This window comes from Lepidochelys kempii, chromosome 7 (assembly GCF_965140285.1).
Source record: "Lepidochelys kempii isolate rLepKem1 chromosome 7, rLepKem1.hap1, whole genome shotgun sequence".
In the NCBI taxonomy this organism is placed as follows: Eukaryota; Metazoa; Chordata; order Testudines; family Cheloniidae; genus Lepidochelys; species Lepidochelys kempii.
The window spans coordinates 113629844-113653694 of record NC_136386.1 but is presented as its reverse complement, the minus strand read 5'-3'; the positions used below and the strand labels follow the sequence as shown (position 1 = coordinate 113653694).

At 47.0% G+C, this 23851-nt stretch overlaps 2 protein-coding genes across 6 annotated transcripts in view; one reads left to right on the top strand and one right to left on the bottom strand.

Annotated features, from left to right (window-relative positions):
• VWA2 (von Willebrand factor A domain containing 2) overlaps window positions 1-21403 on the top strand; it is an 80597-nt gene extending 59194 nt beyond the window's left edge. For all 3 annotated transcript variants that reach the window (XM_073354301.2, XM_073354299.2, XM_073354300.2), the window contains 2 exons: window positions 6206-6328; window positions 8487-21403. In XM_073354301.2, coding sequence (XP_073210402.2) covers window positions 6206-6328; window positions 8487-8620 — 257 coding nt within the window. In that variant the 3' untranslated portion in view covers window positions 8621-21403. The remainder of the gene's footprint in view (window positions 1-6205; window positions 6329-8486) is intronic.
• Window positions 16742-23851, bottom strand: part of AFAP1L2 (actin filament associated protein 1 like 2) — a 121374-nt gene continuing 114264 nt past the window's right edge. For all 3 annotated transcript variants that reach the window (XM_073354295.2, XM_073354297.2, XM_073354298.2), the window contains 3 exons: window positions 22830-23023; window positions 21245-21367; window positions 16742-20092 (listed from right to left, as the gene is read on the bottom strand). In XM_073354295.2, the coding sequence (XP_073210396.1) occupies window positions 20066-20092; window positions 21245-21367; window positions 22830-23023 (344 nt within the window). In that variant the 3' untranslated portion in view covers window positions 16742-20065. The remainder of the gene's footprint in view (window positions 20093-21244; window positions 21368-22829; window positions 23024-23851) is intronic.

Sequence of the window (23851 nt, the reverse complement as noted above, 5' to 3'; positions counted from 1 at the left end):
TTTACCGAGTAGAGTCCTTAGGAATGTATTGCTGGCGTTAAATGGATGTAGGTTAATCACTAATTAATGCTTAGGGGAAAGAAGAAAAAAGGACAATCAAATCCTCCCCAGCTTTGTCTGTGGGGGAGAGAAGGGAATGTGATGATGCAGAAAGAATTTTGGGGGCATGGCAGATTGAGGAGGCTCTGATTAGCTTTATGGTGAATCACTAGCATGCTGGGGTAGGTGGGGTGGAAGCAGATTGCAATGGATTTTGGGGGTCCCTGCTGCAAAACAAGGGGTCTCTTTCTTTTCTGTGTGCTGAGTATTTATATTGCTTTTCTGACCTTCAGGGTCAGTTCATTCACTTTGGTGGGAGTTTGCCTAAGTAAAGACCTCAGTGTTTGACCTGGAGTGGAGGTGTCTGATTGGGAGACTGCAGGCCCTAAGATGAGGGGATGCCCCACAAGACAAGTGAGTCATGCTTCCCCCACTGAAGAAATGAAATGGCTTAAGTTCCCAAGAGGAAAATGATGTTTACTTGAACTGGCTGGTATATGAAACAATTGGTGCTCAGGGCATGGCTAATTTTCTGTTTGCACATGAGAACAAACTTCTGGGAATTCCTACAATTAAAATTACGTCCCGTGGACTGAGACAACATGAAAACCTTCTCAGTCACAACCTGCAAATTCCTCCCTGCCGAGAGTCTGGGATGTTTGCATAGCATGTAACAGTGCGACCTTAAAGACCTAGTCAGCTCCTTCTATTCACTCAGTTGCCCTTTAAAGACAAGAGACTGGGAAAGTCAGTAATTCCTCAGGAATTCTCAATACACCAGAGGAGAATGGACTTTTGACTGTGGGTATGCAGTATGGTCATAGCCGTGTTGGTCCCTGTTAGAAAGACAAGGTGGGTGAGATAACATCTTTTACCTCACCCACGTGTTACTTCAATAAAAGATATTACCTCACCTACCTTGTCTCTTTGATTGTGGGTGGCAGAGTACAGAGTGGCCTTAAAGTGCCCCTTCTTCAGAGCTGCTTAATATAGGGCATACAAAGAGAAAGAGCCACAGGGTGATCATGGGTCAGTGTAGGGTGATGTTCCTAGGGCATAGCACTTTACTAGAAACAAGGGGGAATCTTGACCTCTCTGTGCAGTTTTAAAAGCAGTTGATGTGCAGTAGAGAAATATGTATTAAGGGTGAAATTCTCCCATGCTCAGAGAAAGCTGATAGGGTCTACGTATGAGGAAAATTCCACTTAGGCTCTCCAGACTTTTGCTTAAGTGTTCAGTAGGTCTTGGCTGTAGAAGAGAAGGTGGCAAAAGTCCATGATTACAGAGCAGAAACACAGCATTTCCTGAATTGCAGCTGTTATTTGCGTGTGCTGGTAACTATTGTTTGTGGGCCAAGGCTGGGGACAAGGACAGTGTAACAGAGAAAAATCTATCATTTCAACTCCTGCTTAAAGCCGGAGACATAATAACAGAACCAGAGGCCATGTGATGATTGCAAAGGCAGGAAAATCATGGGTTCTGATGTTAAAAGTATGTGAAAGGTAGCTTGGATCAAAGGCTAGTCTTTTCAGTGCACTCTTTGACACTCCTCCTGCCACCCCAATTCCTTGACCCCAGCTTGGACAGATGGAGCAGATCAGTGAATTGTTCAGTGTAAAACCTAAATAATGGTCACAGGTCATGGAAGTTGGTACTGGAATCCTGATGTTAATCTTCTGCTAAAGGATGTGCCACTGATGGTTGGCTGGACAGTAGAAATCCACATAGTGTCTGTTGTAATGCAGACGTTGTCTGTGTACGGTAACAAATCCTGTCAAGGAACTTCACCGCGGCCATTTGGATCTTCCTAATGAGACTGTCGATTGAGTGCAGGATTTTTCTGTTTCAAAAGCTAAGCCTCTCCTCTCTTGAGCTAAAGGAGATTCTCCAGTGGCTGCTGGTGGTGTAGTTATTACTAACTATATTTATTGTGACAATGCCCAAGCGCCAGCCAAGAATTGTGCCCCATTGTGCTAGGCCCTGTACAAACACAGAGTTAGTAAAGGACCCCTGCCCTAAAGAGCTTACTGGCTAGATTAGGGTGACTAAGTGTCCAGTTTTGGACGGGAATACCTGGTCAGAAAGGGATCCTGGCGGCTCTGGTCAGCACTACTCGCCGGGCCGTTGACTATCCGGTTGGCGGCGCCAGCCACCATGCTGCACGGCTCCTGGGTTGGGAAGCAGCTGGCATGTCCAGCTCCTCGCCTTAGGGGCAGCCAGAGCGGGGGGTCCGGGTGCTGCCCCACCCACCGGCGCAGCTCCCATTGGCCGGGTCAGGGCAGGGGAGGAACTAGTGCGACTCACGCTCAGAAGGTGGCTGTTGAGGGGTCGCGTAGCACGCACCTGTCCAGCTGCTGCCGGCCCTCTTCTCCTCACGCTCCTCGTGTGGATGGGCTCCAGCTGCGGCACATGCCCTGCGGCGAACCACGGTCTGTCTGTCGCCCCATTGCCGGCACCCAGGAGTTCGAGGTGTGTGTATCCCCGTCTCAGAATGCTGGGAATGGGGCTGCACCCCCATCCCCTGTTACGGCATCCCTCCCCGCCCCAACCCTCCATCCCCCCATCACTGCATCCCTCCCTGCCCCAACCCCCCCACACCCTGATCCCCCTGTCACTGGATCCCTCCACTTCCCACCCCCTGCACTCCCACCCCCCGTCACTGCATCCCTCCCCCGTCCCATCCCGTCCTGCCCCCATACCTACCCATCCCAGCCCTGTACCCCTTACAGTACTCTCCCACCCATCCTCTCCACCTCCCAAAGCCACCACCCCCATGTCCCTCGCTCCCCCTGCAGCCGTGCACCCGTTCACCTCCATACACTGCTGCACTCCCATTATGTCCATATACACCCCTGTGCCCTCCACATCGTCATGCATCTGTAGCCTTCTGCCTCCCCCTGCATCCCCATCCACCTCACATACCCCCCACACCCCCTCCTCTCTCCTTCACTGCCCCCTCTCACACCCACCCTACTCTCGTTCTTGGCCTCTTTCCCTCCCCCATCCACTCTCCTCCACCCCCATCCCATCTTTTCCCCTCCAGCCCGCCCTCCTCCCTTCCCGGCTGGGTGATTTAGGCAGCCCCTGGAAAAGTATATGAAAAAGTGTCTCTGTGTAGGCAAGTTTGTGTGTGCATGTATGCATTGTATGTGTGTAAAAGACTGTGTGTCTTTGTGTAGGGAGCTGTGTGTATTGCCACATGTGCGTATACCCGTGTGAATAAAATTTGCAGCCTAACTCTTTGACTTTTATTCCTTTTGCTGGCTTGTGCGCAAAAAAAAATGATGTAAAATATGTGTGTGTTCATTTCATAACAAGTGTTTAAAAGAGCAGGGAAGTCTAAAAGAAATGTATTATTTCTTAAAAAGTGAATGTTGTTGACTAGTAATTGCAGAAGAGCCAATGTATCAGACATTTCTCCCCACCTTTGTCTAGCTACATTATAAACTCTTTGTTGCAGACTCTCTCTTTTTATGTGTATGTCCGGCACCTGCCACCCTGGAGCCCTGATCTTAGTTGGGGTCTCTAGGCACAAAACAACAATAATAAATAATGTGGAAGTATAAGTGTTAGTTCATGCTACATGTGTACCCATGAATACACGTGTGTATCTGCATGTAGGGGTGGGAGTCAGTTTGTCCAGATTTATTTATATAGGTATCTGGACAGGGTGCATTTCAGTGGTTGTGCTCTGTGGATTTGTATTTGGGCTTCAGGAGTGGGCCTTTTTAATGGACCCATTGCAGCTGTGATAATGTGTGGTCCTAATTCCACACACAAAATTACAATATAGGCATTTATGAAATCAAAATATATTTATTGGTCTATCATTTCCACAATTTACCACCATTGACAAACATGAACTGTAGTCCACTTTCTCATAGATGGAATAGAACTGTTGCACCAATGTTGCATTATACAAAATATTTATACGGATGATGTGACATGAACAACTCAGGTTTTGTACTTGTACAAGAGCAATATCTGACAAGTTATTAAGCAAATAGAGCTAAGGGTGGAGCAGATTCTTAGTATCCCTTTTGGATTGCCCATTATCCACCAAGAAAGTAAAATAGTTCCCCAATTTCTGTTTTACAAGTTACATTCTTACTAGCTGTCTGACTCACCTGCATTTGAAGCTTAAATTCACTTTGACCTATTCACCCTTTTATCATGCATCCATTTTGGAGAGCAACACCAGCATGTAGGAGTATATGTATATGGCATTGGTGAAACAAATACTTTATCTGAATCTGGTGTCTGTTTTAAATAGGGTGGTGAAAAGTTGGAGAGGGTGTAGAAGACAGCCACAAAGATAATTTGAGGACTAGAGAAAATGCTTTACCATGAGAGGCTGAAAGAGCTCAATATGTTTAGTTTATCAAAAGGAAGACTGAGAGATGACTGAGAGGTGTAGAAGTATCTTCATGGGGAAATATCATCAGATACTATAGGGCTCCTTAATTTAGCAGAGAAAGGCATAAAAAAAGTCTGGAAGCTGAAGCCAGAAAAAATTCAAATTAGAAATAAGGCACACATTTTTATCAGTGAGAGTGATTAACAATTGGAACAATTTGCCATGAGAAGTGGTGGGTTCTCCATCTCATAAAGTCTTTAAATCAAGACTAGATGCACTTCTGGAAGGTATGCTTTAGCCAAACATTAGCTATTTAACAAGTTATTAGACTCAATACATGCACGATGGGACGAAATTTAATGGCCTACGATATCCAGGATGTTAGACTAGAATTAGTGCCTTTTGGTCTTAGTCTATAAATTAATGTTATTGCTGGGATTGAAATGGAGCAGAGGGAGGACTATGGCTCTGATTCCGCATTTGAATAACTTTACACATGTGAGTAGTCCCGTTCAACTCAACGGAACTACATACAGGTGTAAAGATACTCATGTTCGTTTGTTTGCAGGATTGGGGACAGAGGGGCCATGGAGTGAGCAGGAGGCGGGGCCTCAAAAAGGGGCAGGGCCTCAGGGAAGGGGTGGGGCAGGGGTGTTCGGTTTTCTGGAATTAGAAAGTTGGAGACCGATGCAGGGTGAGGGAAAGGGTGCTTATACCATGTGGTTGAGTAGTTCTTATTCCACCCCGTAGAGGGCAGAGACTTGCATTGCAGTATTTTGCATTACCTCCCACCTTCTCTGGAGAGTTCATGAATGGGATCCCAAGTTGCTCTGACGGATAATTATTTAGACACAATCCTGATAGAAAATAGCATCCAAATGAGCCAATTTTGGGGATAGAGAAACTGATTTTTATACTCTTTACCAGGCACCCAAGTTGTGAGAGAACAAAAGTGATGTGGTTAGAAGACCCACATTCTAAGCCACTTAATTGTTTAGCTGAGGAATTTCACATGCCTCCAAACACTATTGCAGAAATGCTAGTCACAGTACAAGAAGATTCTTCTAAGATGCTGCTGCTTAACCCTGTGTTTTTACAGAAAAATGGCACGAAAAGTGCTGAGGCTTGCCGACAGCTGTAGTCTGCTATGCTAGGAGAGCTGATAGGCGCTCACGCTTGTGCTCTCTCTCTCTCTCTCTCACACACACACACACACTTACCTCCTTCAAATCCCCCTTTAAAAACCCATTTCTTCAGAAATCTTTCCCACCTTGTTTTCTACCAATAATCTCTCCACCCTCTGTTTTTTTTTTTTTAATCTAAGATGCTGTCCCATGTCTTGTGTGGTCTCTCTCAGTTCCTGTGCAGGAGCTCTGGGCTCTGTGCTAATGCATCTGACTGCTGGACTGGGGCTTTCAACTGTAAGCTGTTTGGGACAGGAAACATGTCTTACTCTCTTTTGTGGGGTGTCTGTTAGTGGACCCGATGCCCTTGCCTTAGTGGGAGCCATGCCGGTCTCTTACTCAGGACAGCTAGTAAAGTAAATCCTCTTCCCTGACCTTTTCTAGACTTTAACTGATGGTGTTTTGCTGTTACAATGTACACACAACAACACGGCAAATGGCTTGGGTCTCTGCCATTCAAGTATTTTATTTCCTTCCACCTCTTTCTGTAAATCCAACCGACTTTCCCTGCAAGGGCAACATTTACTGTCATGCCAACGTGCTCATGCCGGAGGCGGGTTTGAGAAGTTAATATTGTGTAATGTGCCAGAGCCTGCCGTTCTGTCTGTGTTTTTCTCTGTTACAGAGGCTAAACACCCGGTGAACCTGTGCAAACCTAACCCGTGCCTGAATGAGGCAGTGTGCGTTCTCGGGAATGGAAGCTACCGGTGTGAATGCCGAGGCTGGGAAGGACCGCACTGTGAAAGCAGTAAGGCTCGCTGAACAGGAACCAGTCAGTGAATTTCAGACGGCAGTGCAGGTTGAGGCTTGCACATTGTCAGAGGGCTAAGAGCTCAAGGGTGGGGCCGGAGCGTCAGCTATATGGTCAAGAGCAGTGGTTCTCAACTGGCGGCCCGCAGGTCGCTTGCGGCCCAGTCAGCACAGAGCTGCTGCCCATGTGACATCCTCAGGGCCGCAGAGGTAGTATTGGATGCAGCTCACATAACACAATGCTAAATACAACTTGCAGGAGCAAAGATTCCCGCTCCTTTCATGACAGACCCCCCCTTATAACGGATTGGCAGACGTCCTCTGCTTCCTCTAGCCCCAGGGTGGCCAAACTTACTGACCCTCTGAGCCACAAACAACGGTCTTCAGAAGTTCAAGAGCTGGGGCGCACCTGCTGGGGCTCAGGGCTTCAGCCCTGCAGTGGGGTAGGGACTTCTGCCCTGTGGGGAGGGGGTTCTTGTGGCTTCAGCCCCGCAGGAGGTGCCTGTCTGGGCTCGGGGCTTCAGCCCCACTCCTGCTGAAGCAGGCACACCCTGTGGGGGTTGAAGCCCCGAGACCCCTCTCCCTGTTGGGCAGAAGCCAGAGGTGACACCCTGGGGGGAGAGCACGTGGAGTCACATGCCACCCTCCAGGTTTTTGCCAGGATTTGATGGCCCCGCTCAGTCACATGGTGCAGCTGGGCGCTGCAGTCGTGGGGAGAGGCCGTGGAAACAGCTGGAAGCTGCAGGGACGACCACTCAGGTTAAGGGGAGAGTGTGATGGAGGGGCATGACTCAACTTGTTGGGGGGGGGTGAACCTTTAAATTGTGACCCCCCACTCTCATCAGGAACCAGTCGCCTCTGGCAGAAGCCCCTCGCCCCACCACCCCGCTGCAGGGCAGAAGCCCCGAGCTCGGGTAGGCAGAAAATAGGGTTGTGGGGCACTCTGTGAGCTGCGCTTTAACTGTAAAAGAGCTGCATCTGGCTCAAAAGCCGCAGTTTGGCCGCCCGTGCTCTAGCCACCTGTGGGTCTCTCCTTGCCACATCCTGGCACAAGTGAAACTCTCTCCCTTTCTTTTCTCTCTTTCCACTCTCTGCCTTTCCTTCAGTTCGTGTGGGACCGTGGTGGTGATGGCAACGGTTGGGTTTTTTCCCTTCTCAATGCATCTAGAGGCTCCACATACAACCTGGGGGAGGGGTGAATGGTTGGTGGCGTCCTCTGGCAGCTCCGTGGGGCTCATGTGGCCCTCAGTTCCACTCTGAGAAGAGCAGCTTGGGCTGGTAGGATTGTACCTAGGTCCACCCACTACACCCCCACCTGTATTGAGGGGGAGCAGACCTCTTTCAAGGAGCTGTGGGCTGTTTTGCCCATGGCTATGGGACTGTGCTTGCTGTGACAGGGAACAGAGTAGACTCTGAAGCTTTTCCTACCCTCCCTCTTCTCTGCCCCACGCCCCCTCCCCATAGACTAATCTGGCAGCGCACTAACAGGGGTCCACCTCTCACACTGGGAAGTGGTGGGTTTGAAGCTAACTCTAGGATTATCTTGGTCAGGGGATCACGTCAGCCAGCATCAGAGGGGAGGTAGTTAGTGCTTTGGGAAGCAGAGACTCGGACTATTAGTCTTTTGCTAATGCGTAGACGCAGTTTTTACAGAGGGTTCCTAGACTGAAGGAGGGTCCTTAGGAGCTGCAGCTGCCCTCAGGCTTTAACCCTATATTGTGTGGAGTCATTGGTTTGCAATATTTGCCACACCATGAGCCTCTTTCCCATGCCAGGACCCTAATCCCATTTAGCAAGGTTCTGCCTGCAGCCTCCTTTCATTTAGCAATATGGAAAGGAGAGGGCGGTTAACAACTCACTCACAACTGTTCATTTCCTCAACCCTTGGAGGTCAAGTCCTCAGGATCCATATGAAATGTTTTCCTCAAGCTCACGCGCTTTGGCAGAGCCAGGAATAGAATCCAGAAGTCCTGACTCTCACCTGAGATCACAATATCTGACCTCATACAGGCTACCACCACCACAGTATGTGCCTGTTGCCATTGCATCTGCTAGTATTGTCTGAAATGTACTTTATCTGTACAAATAATTGAACATTGATTTTGTATTGGGGACCATTCTTCTTTCTCGACATTTGTTTATTTTTATTGTAACAGGAATTTTAAGGGGCGATTTTTCAAGATCACCGGTCCCTCCCACAAACTTTCACATCCAACGAAATCCCAGCGGTTTGCAGCAGCTTAACAGAGCTCTCCGACATGCAAAAAGGCACGCTCAGTCGGGACACTGAGTTGGGCAGTTTCACTGTGCAGTTCTCCTTTCACTAATGTTTGCTTGCAGCCATTAATATACAAGACTATCTGGCAAGCAACCACCAGGTATTTCAATGAATGATTTAATCTGGCACAGAGACTGAAGTAATGTCTCCAAGTTCACACAGGACACCAGCTGGGCTTATCAGTAGTCAATATTTTTTTTCTTTTGTAATAACTCAATATTTTGTGTTTCAATATTTATTATTGACCATTTTGCTTTTCCACTCCAAGATTTTGGTGTTTCACGTATGTTGTTTGAAAGATCTGTGAGTTGGCAGCAGACTATTAGAGAAGGCTGGAGTAATTCTGGGGTTCAAGCCGAAAGGGGTTAGCCTAAATAATGTATCTGTAAACAGAGCTATATAAAGTGCACATTTTTAACAACGAGAGTAATTAACCATTGAAACAACTGACCAACGGGTGTGGAGGGGATTCTTATCACTTGAAATCCGTAAATCAAGACTGGATGTCTTTCCAAAAGAGATGCCCTAGCTCAACCAGAAATTACAATCTAGATGGCGAAAATAGGGAGTGAAATTCTGTGGCCTGTGTTATAGGGGAGGTCAGACGAGGGTCCCTTCGGGGCTTAAAATCTATGACTCTATAAACTATAGGTATGGCTGTGCAAACAAAGAGCCGGGTCCTCAGCTCCAGTAAATCAGTTCAGCTCCGTTGGTCTGGCTGTAATTTCCGTACGCTACTTACCAGCCCCAGTTAAATATTCCTATAGTTGAAGTCACTAGAATGAATTATTGGATAAACACAGGAAGACAAATGAAAGTGAGAGCTAGTGATGGGCTTTGTTATGCGTTACTGATTTCTCAATCCCAGATGCAGTGATGTTCCCTTGCTTAGCTCTTTTCTTTGTTTGTGTTTGTTTCTGAGTGAGGTAATATGGTTTGGCTTAATGGGCATTTTTATTAGCTGCATTTTGTTGTTGTTAGGAGGGGCCTTAACTTGAAACAACTCTAAAATGGAGCTGCAGCAGTTAATACGTACGTTGCTATATTTACAAGATGAGCTTGGCTATTTTAGTCCTAGAGATCAGATTAGTTTACTATGTAAATCGAACGGTAGGTGATGGCTGAAAAATGACTTGTTTAAAGCCTAGAGCGGAGTAGTCCACACACAGTGCGGAGGACACATCCTGGGCTAAGCTAAGGACTGCTTTGGATCTGGTGTGCTAAGGAGCTGAGTCTACTGAATTGGGTTTTTTATGTAAACGATACCATTTGCGGCCTGATCCTGCATGCTTGGTTCATGCCAAACTCTCCCTAGGACAGCTGGGGGTTTGTCCGAGTCATCTGTGCTACAAATACAGCAGTGTAAGGGTTCCAGAGCTGGTTACAAATGGGGTTGCGGTCGGTTGCATACACTGCACCTTACTGTGTTTTGGAACCTGGCTGCTGTGTTGGATTCAACCACGGCTTCTGTCTCCATCAGCTCCCTTTTGCAAACTCTCTGTTTGCCCCTCTTCTTTTACCCTCGCTTATCACGCCTCCTTTCTTTGCCCCTCTCCTCCAAGCCAAACCCAGGCTCCTTTCTGAGTGCTGGGAATGCTCGTTCCATGGCTTTACCAGGAAGCTCTATCCTCCCGTTGGGGGAGGTCTCTGTAAAACTGGCCCCCTTGAAAGGCGGAAATACCATTGTGATGAACAGGGGATAGGAACCATAATAGGCAGCACGTCTGGCTCCCTTAATGGTTTTATGCTGATCGCTCTTCACCCAGCAGGCTAGCTGGCAGCTTTACATGGAGCAGGCGAGGCTGAGCCATAAGTTCGATAGGAGCTGCACATGCACCTCCAAAGAACAGAATCTGGCCCCAGGCCAGCACCTTTCAGAGGGTGTCGCTCAGTGGATCACCTGTGAAGCTATTAGACATACACGATTGCTCTCCTGGGGCTATTTAACTACTATATTATGTTGTTGTTAACTGCTTTCCTCATGGAGCCCATCGCCTTGGAGAGACTGAAAGCAGAAACTCCAGTTCTGCTGTGCGCAGAGCAGAGCCAGAAAGATTAACTGCAACTGCCAGTGTTCAGGGTTGTAGCTTCTAGGGTTCAGTGTTCAGGGTAATAGCAAAGAGAAGAAAACCCCCTTCATCCAAGTGCCTTGGCCCCATGTTTTACTAGTCACACAGATGTACCAAAAGAGAGACTGATTATTTCACAGGGTGGCTGTCTAAAGGACAATGGTCTAACCCACTCATGGAGATTAAAGCTAGTTCTGCAACAGCAGCAATGCTAGTCTATACCTTATGCTGGAAGAAATAAAGGAGAACTTCCACTTTGGCTCTGCTCAGCCGCCCGTCGATCATCCTTTGGCTTCCGCACCTGAGGCAAGCAGCGACGGAAGCGCAATTGCCGGACTGACATTGGAAGCAGGAAGAGGCACTAACCCTTCTCCCTTATTTATGGCTGGCCTGGTTGCCGCTTTGGTGTTACTTCTTCTGTAAAAGTGTCCATGGGTTCTGTTCTGGAAAGAATGGGCTACAGCAGTCTCTCGGCTACCATCCAAAGCCACAGTTTGTATTTTACACTGGGGAAACATCTGGGGAGCTGGTTCCACTTCCAGCCAAATTCTGCTCTGAAAATATTCTCTGTCATCTTGCACTCCCTGCATGGTTTGTGGTGGTAGAGAGACTATGCTATTATCCCTTGCCCTGCTTCGCTGTAATATTTACAACACTCTGGCATTTTCTGCTGTATATTTTGTCTAACAGATGCACAGGTTAAATTCTGCTTCACTTTCACTGTCTTTTGGCAGCTTGCCTTTAACACAGAGTTGGCTCTTCTTCCTTTAGCTTTTGTACAGTGTACGACTTGAGTAATTGCAATGTGCTTTCTTAAAAGTATAAAGGTATTTACAATATGTTCCTCATACTATGTTGCATACAGAGAAGATTTGTATAGATCTAATGAACCCTTAGGCTTGATTATGCACCTATGTTGTACGATTGTAACCATGCTATATAGATATACTTTTGTTTTAATACACTGCTAATATGAGCATTTCTGAAGCACATAAATTTTACTGGGATAAGGCTGAGTGTGGGGAAGAGGCCTGGTAAAACCAGGGATTTTTTCCCCCATGAATTTGCTTCATTTAAAATATGGATGGGCAAACTGGTCTGGATAAAACCACAGACTTTAAGCTCCTTGGTGCAGAAACCATTTTTTGTTGTGGTTGTAGATACAGTGTCTAGTGGAATAGAGCTCGGATCTCTGATTGGGGCCCCTAGGTGCTGCCACAGTACAGAGAATGGTGATATGCAAGATGGAGGGTGTTTAACTGAGTTTTTCAAAGGAGCTGTAAGGAGTTAGGCGCCCACGCATGCGGGGGCCCAGTTAAGGTGGCACAGATAATCTGAATTCTGGCATTTCGTAACTTTTGAGTGCTTGGCTTTTGGTTCCTTACATTTTTTTTTTTGGTGTCATCGTTTTAGTGTGTAATATGGATAGAATACAGCATAAAACTAACAGCCCTGGAGAAGTATGAAAACGGCGTGTTCCATGCCTCGTCAGCTTTCTCGGCTGGTGGAAGATGACATTCCTAGGCAGCTAAGAAGGCGACACGTCGGGAAAGTGCTGGGAAAATCAGGCTGATCATGGAGATAAAGGCAGTGAGGCCTAGTGGATAGAGGACTGGACTAGGACTTGGGAGACGTGGGTTCTATTCCTGGCTTTGCCACGGGCCAGCTGAATGACCTCGGGCCAGTATCCTTCCCCTCTCCATGCCTCTTTAAAATGGGGACAACGAGGTAGACCTCCTTTGTAAAGTGTTTTGAGATCTACTGATGGAAAATGCTCTATAAGAGCTAGGTATTACTATCTGTAGTGAACCATGACTCATTGGGTCAAATTCATCCCAGCTCTAAGGCCAATGAAACCCCCAGTTGGCTTATTTTATTGGTTCCCCCCACTCCAGAAGAGCTGTGTGATAATGGGAAAACCACAGAAATATAGAAATACCTTAGGGTCTGGTTCTAGGAGGGGCTGAGCACCCACTATTCCAAGTGACGTCAATGGGAGCTGCAGTGCTCAGCTCAGCTGAAAATCAGGCCTGTCCTGTCTATGAATCCGCAGTGAAGCAAGTAGAATTTGACAGAATGGACAGAAAATTGTAATTCAGACAAGGACTTCCCTCTGCAATATCTTAACCATGGTGGGCTAAATATGCCTTCAGTTGCACGTCCCATTGACTTTGTTTGCCTGTTGTAAAGGAAGGAGGAATTTGGCTCATAGTATGACGTGCATTAAAAAGGGACTGAACTGTTGTGATCATTTTCATATACCGAATCCCAGATACATTAGGCCACAGACACAGCTGCATACGAGGCCAGGCCCTGTAAACATTTACTACCTGGCATTGTGCTTTGAAGTCAAGGAGACTCGTGATGTCTCACCTGGCCATGTTTGCAGAATCAGACTTGAAGGTCCCTGCAGTCTGTTGCACTTGTAGAGGACAGTATATCAATCAGTATATGTATGAATGGATGTGGCTGGCCAATGGGAGCAGGTGGACCTGTTGGCTTTTTGACCTGCTGTAGAAAGGCAAAAGAGAAACCCAGGTGGTCATGGTGCAGTTAAAGGAACCAATGTTCTACCAAATGAACAGCCATAAATAAAACTGTCTCACTGTGTAGATCCTGATATGACACAGGTGTGAATAACGAGCACCAGAGAAAGCACTTGTGGGGTCTGGGCTAAAAAAAGTTACTTTGTTTGTTTAGGGGGAAAATAAAACCAACTTGCAGCTTGAAAGGTGTCAGTGCATCGGGGTTGCCTTTTAACTTCCTGGTCTCTCTATCTCAGTTCGAAAAACAAAAATGGTCTTGCACAATGCACAGACCCATAATCTGGCAATTTTTAGTTAAAAAGCGGAGGTGGCTTGGCACTTACACATGGTCCTTCTTTAAATTCACTCCTGGAGCCTAGTTTGAAGTTAAACAGAAATCCTTAATAAGAAAGTACTTGATGGGAAGTTCAGACCCTAAAAGTTGGAAGATTGTTCGGACCTTGCACAGTTACCAAGCAGCAGGAGGAGAGGTGATTTAGCAAAATGGGTGGTAGAGTAAGATCTGTTGGGGTGAAAACAAAAGCTTTTTCTAGAGAGGAAAATGCCAAATTTTCACTGGGAGTAATTGGGCGTTTGGGAGCTAACTAATGGGAAACAGGAATGATTCTCTCCCCGTAGCAAGTTGGATGATCCCTTCAGATGGCCGTATGTTGACTTCAGTGGGAAAGCCTGGTCTCATGTCATAAAGTGGAATGTGAGTGCCATACATTTCACCCTCTTCAGCTTTATTTTCCCTGACTCTCCTTTTAAAACAAGTAACATCTTGCCCTTCTGTAACTACTGAATCTGAGATAGTGTTTTTACTTTTAGTGCTAGGCGCGTCTGTCTTTAACATTCCCACTGCTTCCTCAGAAGACCTAAAAAAAATCTGTTTTCTTGTCTTTTTCTTTGGTTTGCTGGTTGCTTTCCTGTCAGAAGGTGTCTGGCCTTTGCAGTGAGATAGGTGTGTTGTTGTGACCTGTAACTGGCATGAGAAGTTCAAAGACCTCGTTGAGATGAGTTGTTAACCTATAAAAGTCACAAATACTGGGCCAGTTCCTGCTGATTCCTTAATCAGACTTCACTGGGAATTTTTGCTTGTGTGAAGACAGGAGGCTTTGTCCCGTACAACATAGGTAGCTTGTTTAAACTAAGCCTAAACAATATGCATGATGAAAGTGGAGTAATTTGGTTCTTGTCCCAAACAATGTCCATAAATATTTTAGGCAAGATCTTCTAAAACGGGATCTTGGAGTTAGACTCCTAAGATCCATATATAGGCATCTGAGTAAGTGGACGGATTTTCAAAAGTGCTGAGGAGACAGCTGCTCTGATTTGTTTACGTCAGACTGCGAGATACCTCAGCAGTCAATGAAGGATTGTCCAGTGCCTTCAAAGCAAGAAGAAGGGATGGTAAAAGAAATCTGTTAAGAAAAACCCTGGCGTTATAGCAATGGATGTTCTTCCAGAACAAGTCCCGTTCGTGCTTCTGTCATATTATACAGCCGTATCCAGCCCCATTGACTTCGGTGGATATTGGATCAGTGTCTCAATGTCCAAAAGATACAGAGATGTTTGACAAACAGATATATAAACACTATATGTGCACGCTGTTTCAAGCGCTTCAGGGCCAGGACTATCTTTTACTATGTATTGGTACAGCATCAGAGGCCTGTTAGCTGTCTTTAGGCACCACTGTAATAATGATCCTGTATTAAATTCTATGTATTAAACTCGGCAGTGGCCAGCCTCTGCACTTCTTGAATTCTGTGGAAACTTTACCACAGACTTTAATGGGAGCTGAGTCACACCAGCACTGAGCACTTTTGAAAATCCTACATGTAGTTTCTGTCGAACGCTATTAAATTCCCAGAGAACTTTTCCATGAGGAGCAGGGCTAACAAGTTTTGTATTTTATCAATGTGTTTGTAAGTCATTTTCACAGAAAATGAGACTTTTGTACTAGATGCCTAGATCTATTGATGTTCACTGTTGTTTCCTTGATGGACAGCTGGCACAGGAATGCTGAGTTGTGTATATGTTAAAACTCCAGTAGATGCCAGTAAATAACCAAGTGATTAGTGATAGAGAGAGATGTATATTTAGACGTTAACTCGATAAACATTGCCGTGAGCGAAGTAAATCAGCTGTTCTCTGCAAATCTGATGCAAGTTAGGACTCCTGAAGAGGCCGGCCTGTGGGCCCAATCCTGCAAACACTTACTCAACTGCGTCGTGCTTACGGGAGGGCTCCTGTTGGCCTCATTGGAACTAGCTCTCCTGAGGAAGCACCATGCTGCTCATGTGAGGAGCGCCTTGAAGGATCCTGCCCTGTGACTGGATTCTTGGCTGCATTCTTTGTTACCAGAATGATTCATGATGTGTCGTTTGTCTCTTAGTGTCGTTTTTACCAGGGATGATTAATTGGACATTTAACACCAGGCGGAGGAGCAATGGTTTGTAAAAGATAAGAATCGCTTAGGAAAGCAACTGTTCCTCCCATTTACATTCCATAAATGATGTATGGACAGAAACTATTCCTTCTCTTTGAGCTATCGCTGTCGATAGTCCACTGGATGGTAATGGGCTTGTTAATTAATTTGTATTGATATGTGCCTTTCTGCTGCGACTCTCTCAAAGCACTTTGCAACCATGACCTAATGTGCTTGACAGAGAAGCAATATACATTTCCATTTTATGTACTTAGAGCCTGCCTATGCACACTAATTGCCCGGCTTTAACTATGAAGTGGTACAATCCCCCTAAAGTGACAAGCTAGACTGGTATATGCACAATTTCCTTGTGTACACCTTTGGGAATAAGTTATACCAGAAGTTTAGAGGAATAAACTATGCTGCTATAAGCCACTGTTATACCAGGCTCACTGCATCTACGCTAGGAGTTTTACTGGTATAAAACTTTACATCAGTTAAAAAAACAAACACAAAACACCCACCACCCCTAATGGAAATAATTTAAAACAGTACAAAAACTATGGGTAGAGCAGCTCTGAAAGGGTGTGTTGATTTGGTTTCTCAGGGCATGTGGTAACTCTACCAAGAAACCCAGCACAATTGGGGTGAAGCAGAGATGGATGACCTGGGCCTTACCATGTAGTTCGTGTTGTTGCTGTGATACCAAGCTGACTGTTTCAGGGAGGGGATTTTATATTCACAAAGTGGCGACTCCTTTCTCAGACACATGCAACAGGCAGCTTACTTAAGAGGATGGGGTTTTTTCCTTCATTTTGGAGTGCAGTGAAGGCTGGGCTAAGACATACATTTATGACCGATTTTATTTTCCCTCTCTTCCCAAGTGAACCTGTTCCTGTTAGTGTCATTAAGAGCTTGTAGCACAAACAGCATGTCACAAGGCTACTACCTAGTGGACAAAAGGGATGTTAGTTATGTTTTTCCCCTTCTGGGTTTGTGTAAGGCTGTAACACCAGTTACACTTGTGATCAGCTGGGGAGACGGACTGGTCCTGGCTTGTTCCTTTTAAAAAAAAAACAACCACCACCTGCTGTTTAAAAAAGCAGCCCCCTAATTTAACATATTCAACCTTTATTTAAAAAAAAAATCTTTAAAGCGTCACGGGATGGGTCACAGTTATGCCCAAGAAAACAGCATTGAATTAGGAAGACCATGGCAATGACAGAGGCATTCACTGTTTAACGTTTTGTCGTAGGTAAACAGCATGGGTCAGGACTCACCCAGTTGGTGGATGTGGAAAGTGCTCGATGCTCTCAATCCCCTGATAAGAGTCAGTATTAGATGTAATTCCTAGGAATAGATACACCAGGAGGACCACTCTGCAGCAACAGGGCATGGAGGATCAGGCAGCTGTTCTTCCAGCTCTGTCTACAAGTAAGAGGGTTTCCTCCACCATGTCAGGAGAAGGGTGTGGGGTGGACAGGGCAGGATGCAATGACATGCTAAAGTGAAGCTTTCATGTTATAGCAAAGGGGGGCGGGGGGTGACATGGTAAGGCTCTCATGGGACAGGAAATGCATGGTGGGTAGAAAATGAAAGTTTGGTGGGGCCAATACCCCACCTGTGTTGAGGGGAGAGAAACCTGGATTTTTGTGAGACCCTCCACCACAGTTGTGTCTTTGTCTACGTTACATTTCTGAACGTAACAGAGACCAGTGCTAGGGATTTAGAGGTTTGTGAATGCACTCCTTGTTCTCCAAGGCCTGGAGTCAGCAACGCTTGTGTTTAGGGGCAGACTTTCAAAGGCAAACCTGGCATTTGATGCTGAAGTAACTGCCCTGTCTTGCCTTGCAGAATCTCCCGACAGGCTTTGCCGAGGCAGGGCCCTAATGCGTTCTTCCCGAGATGGTCAGGGGAAAGTACTGAAGGAAAGCAGCTAAACACCACTGTACGGCTAGTGAAGAGATGAGGCTTTTTTAAAAAATAAAAAACAACAATGGGAGGAGGGCTGGGTATAAATTGTGGAGCTGGCCTTCATTGGTTCCCTTTGCATTTAATCTCCCCCTCTGGCATAGAGAGTCAGTTTCAAGGTGACTTGTGAGTGTTAATTCTTTGAAGCTGCATAAGAACCTTGTTAAATAGCTGGATCCAATGAGTCTAATAGAGCAGAACCCCTTTTACCTGATCTAACTGGGAGTGGGGCCAGATTGGCTAATCAAAAAGCCAGAGAATAGGAAAGTGTGATGCTGCGCTTCCACCTAGTGGCCCCTGGCGGGATTGCCTGCTTCTGGCCCTGGTGGTTCAATTAATGCTGAAGGCTAAATAGTGGAGTGAGTCAGCCTTGTAGTTCCTTGTCCAACCCTTGTGAGTTAATTGCACCACAGAGGAGCTGCTGACCATGCAAAGTGTTAAAGGCTGAGATCACACTTGGTCTTGGAGAAACACCAGGGCTGAGGAAATCTGTCAGCATCCCCTCTTAGAGCTCCTTGCCTGCTGGGCTGGTGAGTGTGCAGAAGGCCATGCTGTGGTATCGGCTGCAGGGTCTGCCCCCAGGGCTGGAGCATCCCTAGGGACTCCAGTCCTGTGGTGCTGAGAGCTGCCGTGGCAGGAACTGTCCTTTGGTACGGCAGCCTGCAGAACCAGGGGCTCCAAAAAAGCTAATCCAACCTAGCTGGATAGTGAAGGAGCCTGCCGGTTCCACAGGCTAGGAAGGGGGGGGGGCCCTTCCCCAGGACCCCAGCACTGTTGGTGAGCTGATTATTTCATCTCCCCTCCTGTTTAAATGTCTAACTTTAGAAGAGCAAAATCAATGAGCAACAATTACTATTGGAAAGTGTGGGTGGGTGGGACTCAGTCTTTGCCAACCAGGCTTCCAACTCCAGGGTCCATTTTTCAGTTGTAAAAATTCTTTAACACCGGACAGGGTTTTATAGAAACTTCTGCTGACTCCTCAAATACAGCTAGACTCACAGTTACAGCAATGCGGTGTAGAGTCCAATGGCAGCTATGGAAGCCAGAAGAATCAGGCCTCTGTTCTGGCTGTTACCTCATCTCAGGTAGGTGGCCAATTTTGGTTGGCCTTAATCCTGGAGGTTTCATCACATGACAATCTTTTATTCTTGAGGCCTCCAGGGCAAGCCTGGAGGGTTGGCGATGCTGCAGCTAAGCCTGTCCCATGAGTAGGGCATTAGTGTAGGGGGGTCTCTCTCACAGGACACGTCTGTATGTGCTGTAGAATATTGGGGCTGTAATATGTGTGTACTACACACACAGAAGAACCACTTGCTTTCAGTCAGACCTGCAACCTCTTTCTCTACAAAGATGGGCCAGGGCAGCACTATTCCAAGTTAGGCCCAGATGGGAAAACCAGTAATGAGGGAAATGTATGTGTGGTTGGGCGGGGTGTTATTTCCCTTCGTCCCCTATGGGTCAGCCCTGCAATTTGGCTCTGGCTCCAACAACCCAAAGCTACATAATTTGAAGGGCGGGGAGGTTGCATGCTACTCCCTCATTTTGTAACAAACATTGCTATTAGACCCTCACAGGTAACCTCCAACACTATCCTGTTGTTCTCAGGTGAGGCTCTGGCTCTCTGACAACCCTCACTATTTTCATAAAGCAAGATAAATTCAATCTCCTAGCAACAGCTTTTGGGCATATCCCTTTGAACTAGGCTCCCACGCTCCAAAACCTGCCCCTTTACTTACAGACAGACAGACAATTAAGCAGGGATCATCCTTGTATTCTGGCACATGAAAGGCTGGGGAAATGATTCTGAGCAGTTGAGGTGGCTACATGGTTCGTATCACTGACAGTTACTCCAGGACTTGACTTGTACTTGGATAAGGGGTACTCTTAGCTCCCCCTCGCTTCCTTCTAATGCACCTTGACTTCCTATGCCTGGCTAATGCTGCTTCCCCATTCCATAGTGCAGGTTTCACTTCTCAGCAGAACGGGTTTTTCCCTACTTCTGCGTGGCCACCTTCTGAGCCACACTGGCTGGGAGTGACGATTGAGTATAGAAAGCACAGGCCTGTAAAGACAAGCACCACATCCCCCTCTCACTCTGCTACAAGGGGAGATATCACTAATAAAGAAACATTAATAATGCAATGATAGAACTTCAAAGTAGACATATGCAAACCAGCCCTCTGTACAGTAACAGTCTTGTTTACATCAATCAGGGTAGGAGGCTGATTCCAAGACTTGCCATTTGTGATATTCTCAGCTGTGCCATGGGAATGGGCAGGATGGTTTTTGATGATCACAGATTGTCCCACGTCTTTTTACTGAGCAAGTGGCCCAGGGTGGTGATAGAGGACAGGATGGCTTGCCGCTCTAGCCTGGCCCTTCGCCTACAAATGACTGAATCCTCTGGTCCAGGTATAGGCAATTCCAGTCTTTTTAGTTCATCCTTGAAAATGTAGTCATCCTAACTGGTTCCTTTTTTCTCCCATTCCTGCCAAAAAAACAACACCACAAACCTCTGTGAAGACAATTCTGTCCCACGTGCTCCAGAAAGGAATCCAATAGCATTAGTCTTTGCGTAAGTGAATTTGTATCCTATAATCATTCATTCCTCCACCTACAGTTTCAAGCTCACTCAGCCAGTATTCTGAGGGGTTAAGATATTTCAGTGGTACCACTCACAGGCATGAACATTGGGCCCTGTTTAGGGCTCTCAAGTTGGGCACCCAAAAAAAAAAAAATCACAAGTCACTTCTGAAAGCATAGGCCATCATAAATACAACCTAGTGTTCGTATGTTTGCAGTGTTGGGTGCAGGATACTAGCGAGACAAGGTAGATGAGGTAATATCTTTTACTGGACCAACTTCTGTTGATGAGAGACACACGCTTTCAAACTACACCAACCTGAAGAAGAACTCTGTAGCTTGAAAGCTTGTCTCTGTCACCAAGAGAAGTTAGTCCAGTAAAAGGTATTACCCTACCCACCTAGTGTCTCAATTGTTTGTATGGCCCTCTGCTTAACAGAGGCCACCCAGTAGCACACCCACCCTTTTACAAAAGTGCCCAGAGGCTGAGAGGGGTTAAGTTGCTGTCTGAAGGTCACGCAGTGAGTGGAGCTGGGAAACTGCTCCTGTCTTGTGTCCTACACATACAGCATGATCTGTCTTCACCTTTCCTCACTGTGCTTCAAAGATTAGGCAAGTTTCTGAAGAAGGGCGTGTTTGATTTTTAATGCTTGGGTTGTTACATTGTGCTGCCTTTAGCATGTCCAGTACTGCTCAGCTCAGTGTGGTTGTGTAAAGACAGAGAGCGCTCTAAGAGCCATAGCCAGGAAGTTAAATTGCAGTTAGACGATGAAGATGCCTGTCCAGATGCAGACCCCCGCCAAGGCAAAACCATTACCAAGGCTAATCACCTCTGAGCAACAGACCAAGGCACAGAAGAATGGTTCTCATTCCTGCCCGTCACAGGTCAATCGCAGTCTGCAGCCACTTTCCAGTGCTGAGAAGGCAAGACTGGAAGCAAAGGATTTTGAAAGAGGAGAATGGAACCGAATGATGCACACAGAGTTCAATGACAGCTGAGTATACGCATCTGTTCCAAGGGGATTCGTTTTGCTCCCCACCTTAAACTGGGCCTTACCTTTGCTTTCTGTAGAACCGTCCCTTTTCCTGTAACCATGATGGATAAAGGCCTGTTTTTTAACGCTGTTGCTGAGTTGACCGGGGAGTTCTCTGTGCCACTTGCTGGACTGGCCATTTTTACCTGTATTTACAATAAAAGTAAGTGTTGTGACCATGATGATTTTGTGTTACTAAACTTGTCCTGGCATTAGTCACCTGCCAGAAAATAGCTAACCACTCTGCTTAACTCTAAGAGCCGATCCATGCTGAGGCATCAACCTAGCAATGAGGCTGAATTGTAGGGGTGCAATTGCAACGGCACGAACATGAGTATCACATCATCAAGGGGCAAACTGGGGATTACACTGTGGCTTTTTGTGGCTCAGTTCTTCAAGGGTGAGCCCCAATAGGTCTTTTTGGTCCGTAATTTCTATATTTATCAACCAAGTACACTGCAGGCCACCACGCTGTTTGGCTTCAGTCATCAATACGGACAAAGGTTACAAGAAGGGATGGACACAAGGTTCAAAGTTCGGATCTAATGAGCTTAGGTAGTTACTGGCCATCATTAGTGTAGTATCTCAGCACGCCTCAGGCTCTTTAATGCATCTTTTCTCCCAATACCACTGCGAGGCAGGGCAGTGCTATTATCACCAATTTGCAGATGGGGAACTGAGGCACAGACACACTCAGACCCAGAGCCTCAAAAAGTATTTAGGCACCTAGCTCCCCTTTGAAATCAGTGGGTTAGTCAAGGGGTACCTAAATACCTTTGTGGGTCTGGGTCTAAGTGAGTTGCCTACAGTCACGCACACAGAGGCAACGCAACAGTGTGTGGGGGGCACAATTTAAAGTTTCGGCCATCCCCTGAACAGCTTGTGTCACACTCCCTCCCTCACCCCTCCCTTCCAGAAAGCAATGTTCCCTCCCTGCAGCACCCAGCTGTCGCACCTGCCTCTCCCTGGGGGGGGGGGGGGGGGGGCAGTGTGGTGCAGCTCACCTGGCCCCCAAGGTCACATGACTGGCTCAACTCCACCAGTTGCCATGCAGGAAGGGGGACCAAGCAGGACTGACTCTGAGTCAACACATGCAGGAGTGGTCCTGCCCCAAGCCCCTGGAGGCGAGGTGGTTTCCAGCCATGGCTTCCAAGGCCTCCCCGGCTGGGGGCTCCTACACATTAGCCACCCCCTGGCCCTGGTAAAATTCCCCCAGGTCCCTGTGCGAGACCTGAACAAACACCAGGGCAGGCGCCCGGCCCCATAGGCTTGTGGTGACCCTAGGGTGACCCTGTTTCCCCCTCACCTCCATATACACACACGTCACCTCTCCATGCACAAAGCCTATGACAGAGCAGAGAATTAAACACAGGTCTCCCCAGGGCCCAGCTAGCACCTTTCATCTCTCCTTTTCCACAGTGCAGAAGTGGCAGGATCTGGGCTTTAGGTTTGGGCCCATCCCTATTTGTGAGGCTGCAATCCTGAGATTATTTAGTAGTAGCTACCACAGGGGAGATGTAAAGCACTTCAATTCCCCACAGCCAGGCCGTGATTAGCAACTCCCTGCCACTTGGCTGGGAAACAGCAGCTGTTTAGCACGGCACATACTTTGGGGCTTGCGTTCTCCAGGTGCGTGGTGTCCACAGCTGTGCCAAGTGTCACCGGGCCAGACTCAGCTTTCTTCAGGTTCTCTTTAACTTCCACAATGCTCAGTTCCAGGTCAACCCTCCTGTTCTCTTTCATTTTGCACTCCTCGTCTATTTCCTTCAGCTTCTGCTCCACATTAGCCACCAGGCTGCTATCTGCAGAGGGAAGACAAAATAAATACACGCACCCAGCTGAGCCAGGGCACCGTGGGGATAACTGCACTCACAGATCTCCCGTGCATATGCTGCTTTTCTCAGGCAAGACTCCGACGCTCAGTGGATTTCATGCATTTGTCAGCAGACCGAGTGTAAAAGAGCAATTACCTGCGTACCAACCCTTGAAGGCTCTATTGTTAGAGGAGGATCTCGGCAATTGTCCCTCCATAACTGGGATTGGGCAGGTTAGTATGTGTGACGGGAGACTTGCATGACTTGGTGAGGGAGGACTAGTGATCGGAATAAGAACACTAATGACTGTGCAGTCCGGTGTCCCTTGTAACACACTGAGTATGGTTGTGTCTGCCGGCAGCCTCGGGCCCCGGCCCCAGCCACTACTGGGAGCCATTGTCAGACATGCTCAGCCTGTGTATGCTACAAGGAGTATTCCGAATCGTACGTGACTTAACTGCATAGACCCATGATAACGAGTTAGGGGTCCGTCTCCTCATAGCTCAGATGTGTAGTGAGGGACCAAAACTTAACACTAAATGGTTGGCACTACATCACTAATTCCCAGAGCCTGTTCTCACCCCAGTCTAGTCACCATTATGTGAATCAGCGCAGAGTGCTCCGTGGATCTTCAATATCTATGGTACTTAGGTGGCCTCCGTCACTGCAGTAGCTGAGCATCTCACACTCTTTAATATAATTATCCTCACAACATCCCTGTGAAGTAGGGCAGTGCTACTATCCCCATTTTATTGATGGAGACCTGAGGCACAGAGAGACCAAGGCCCAGATCTTCAAAGGTATTGAGGCAGCTAA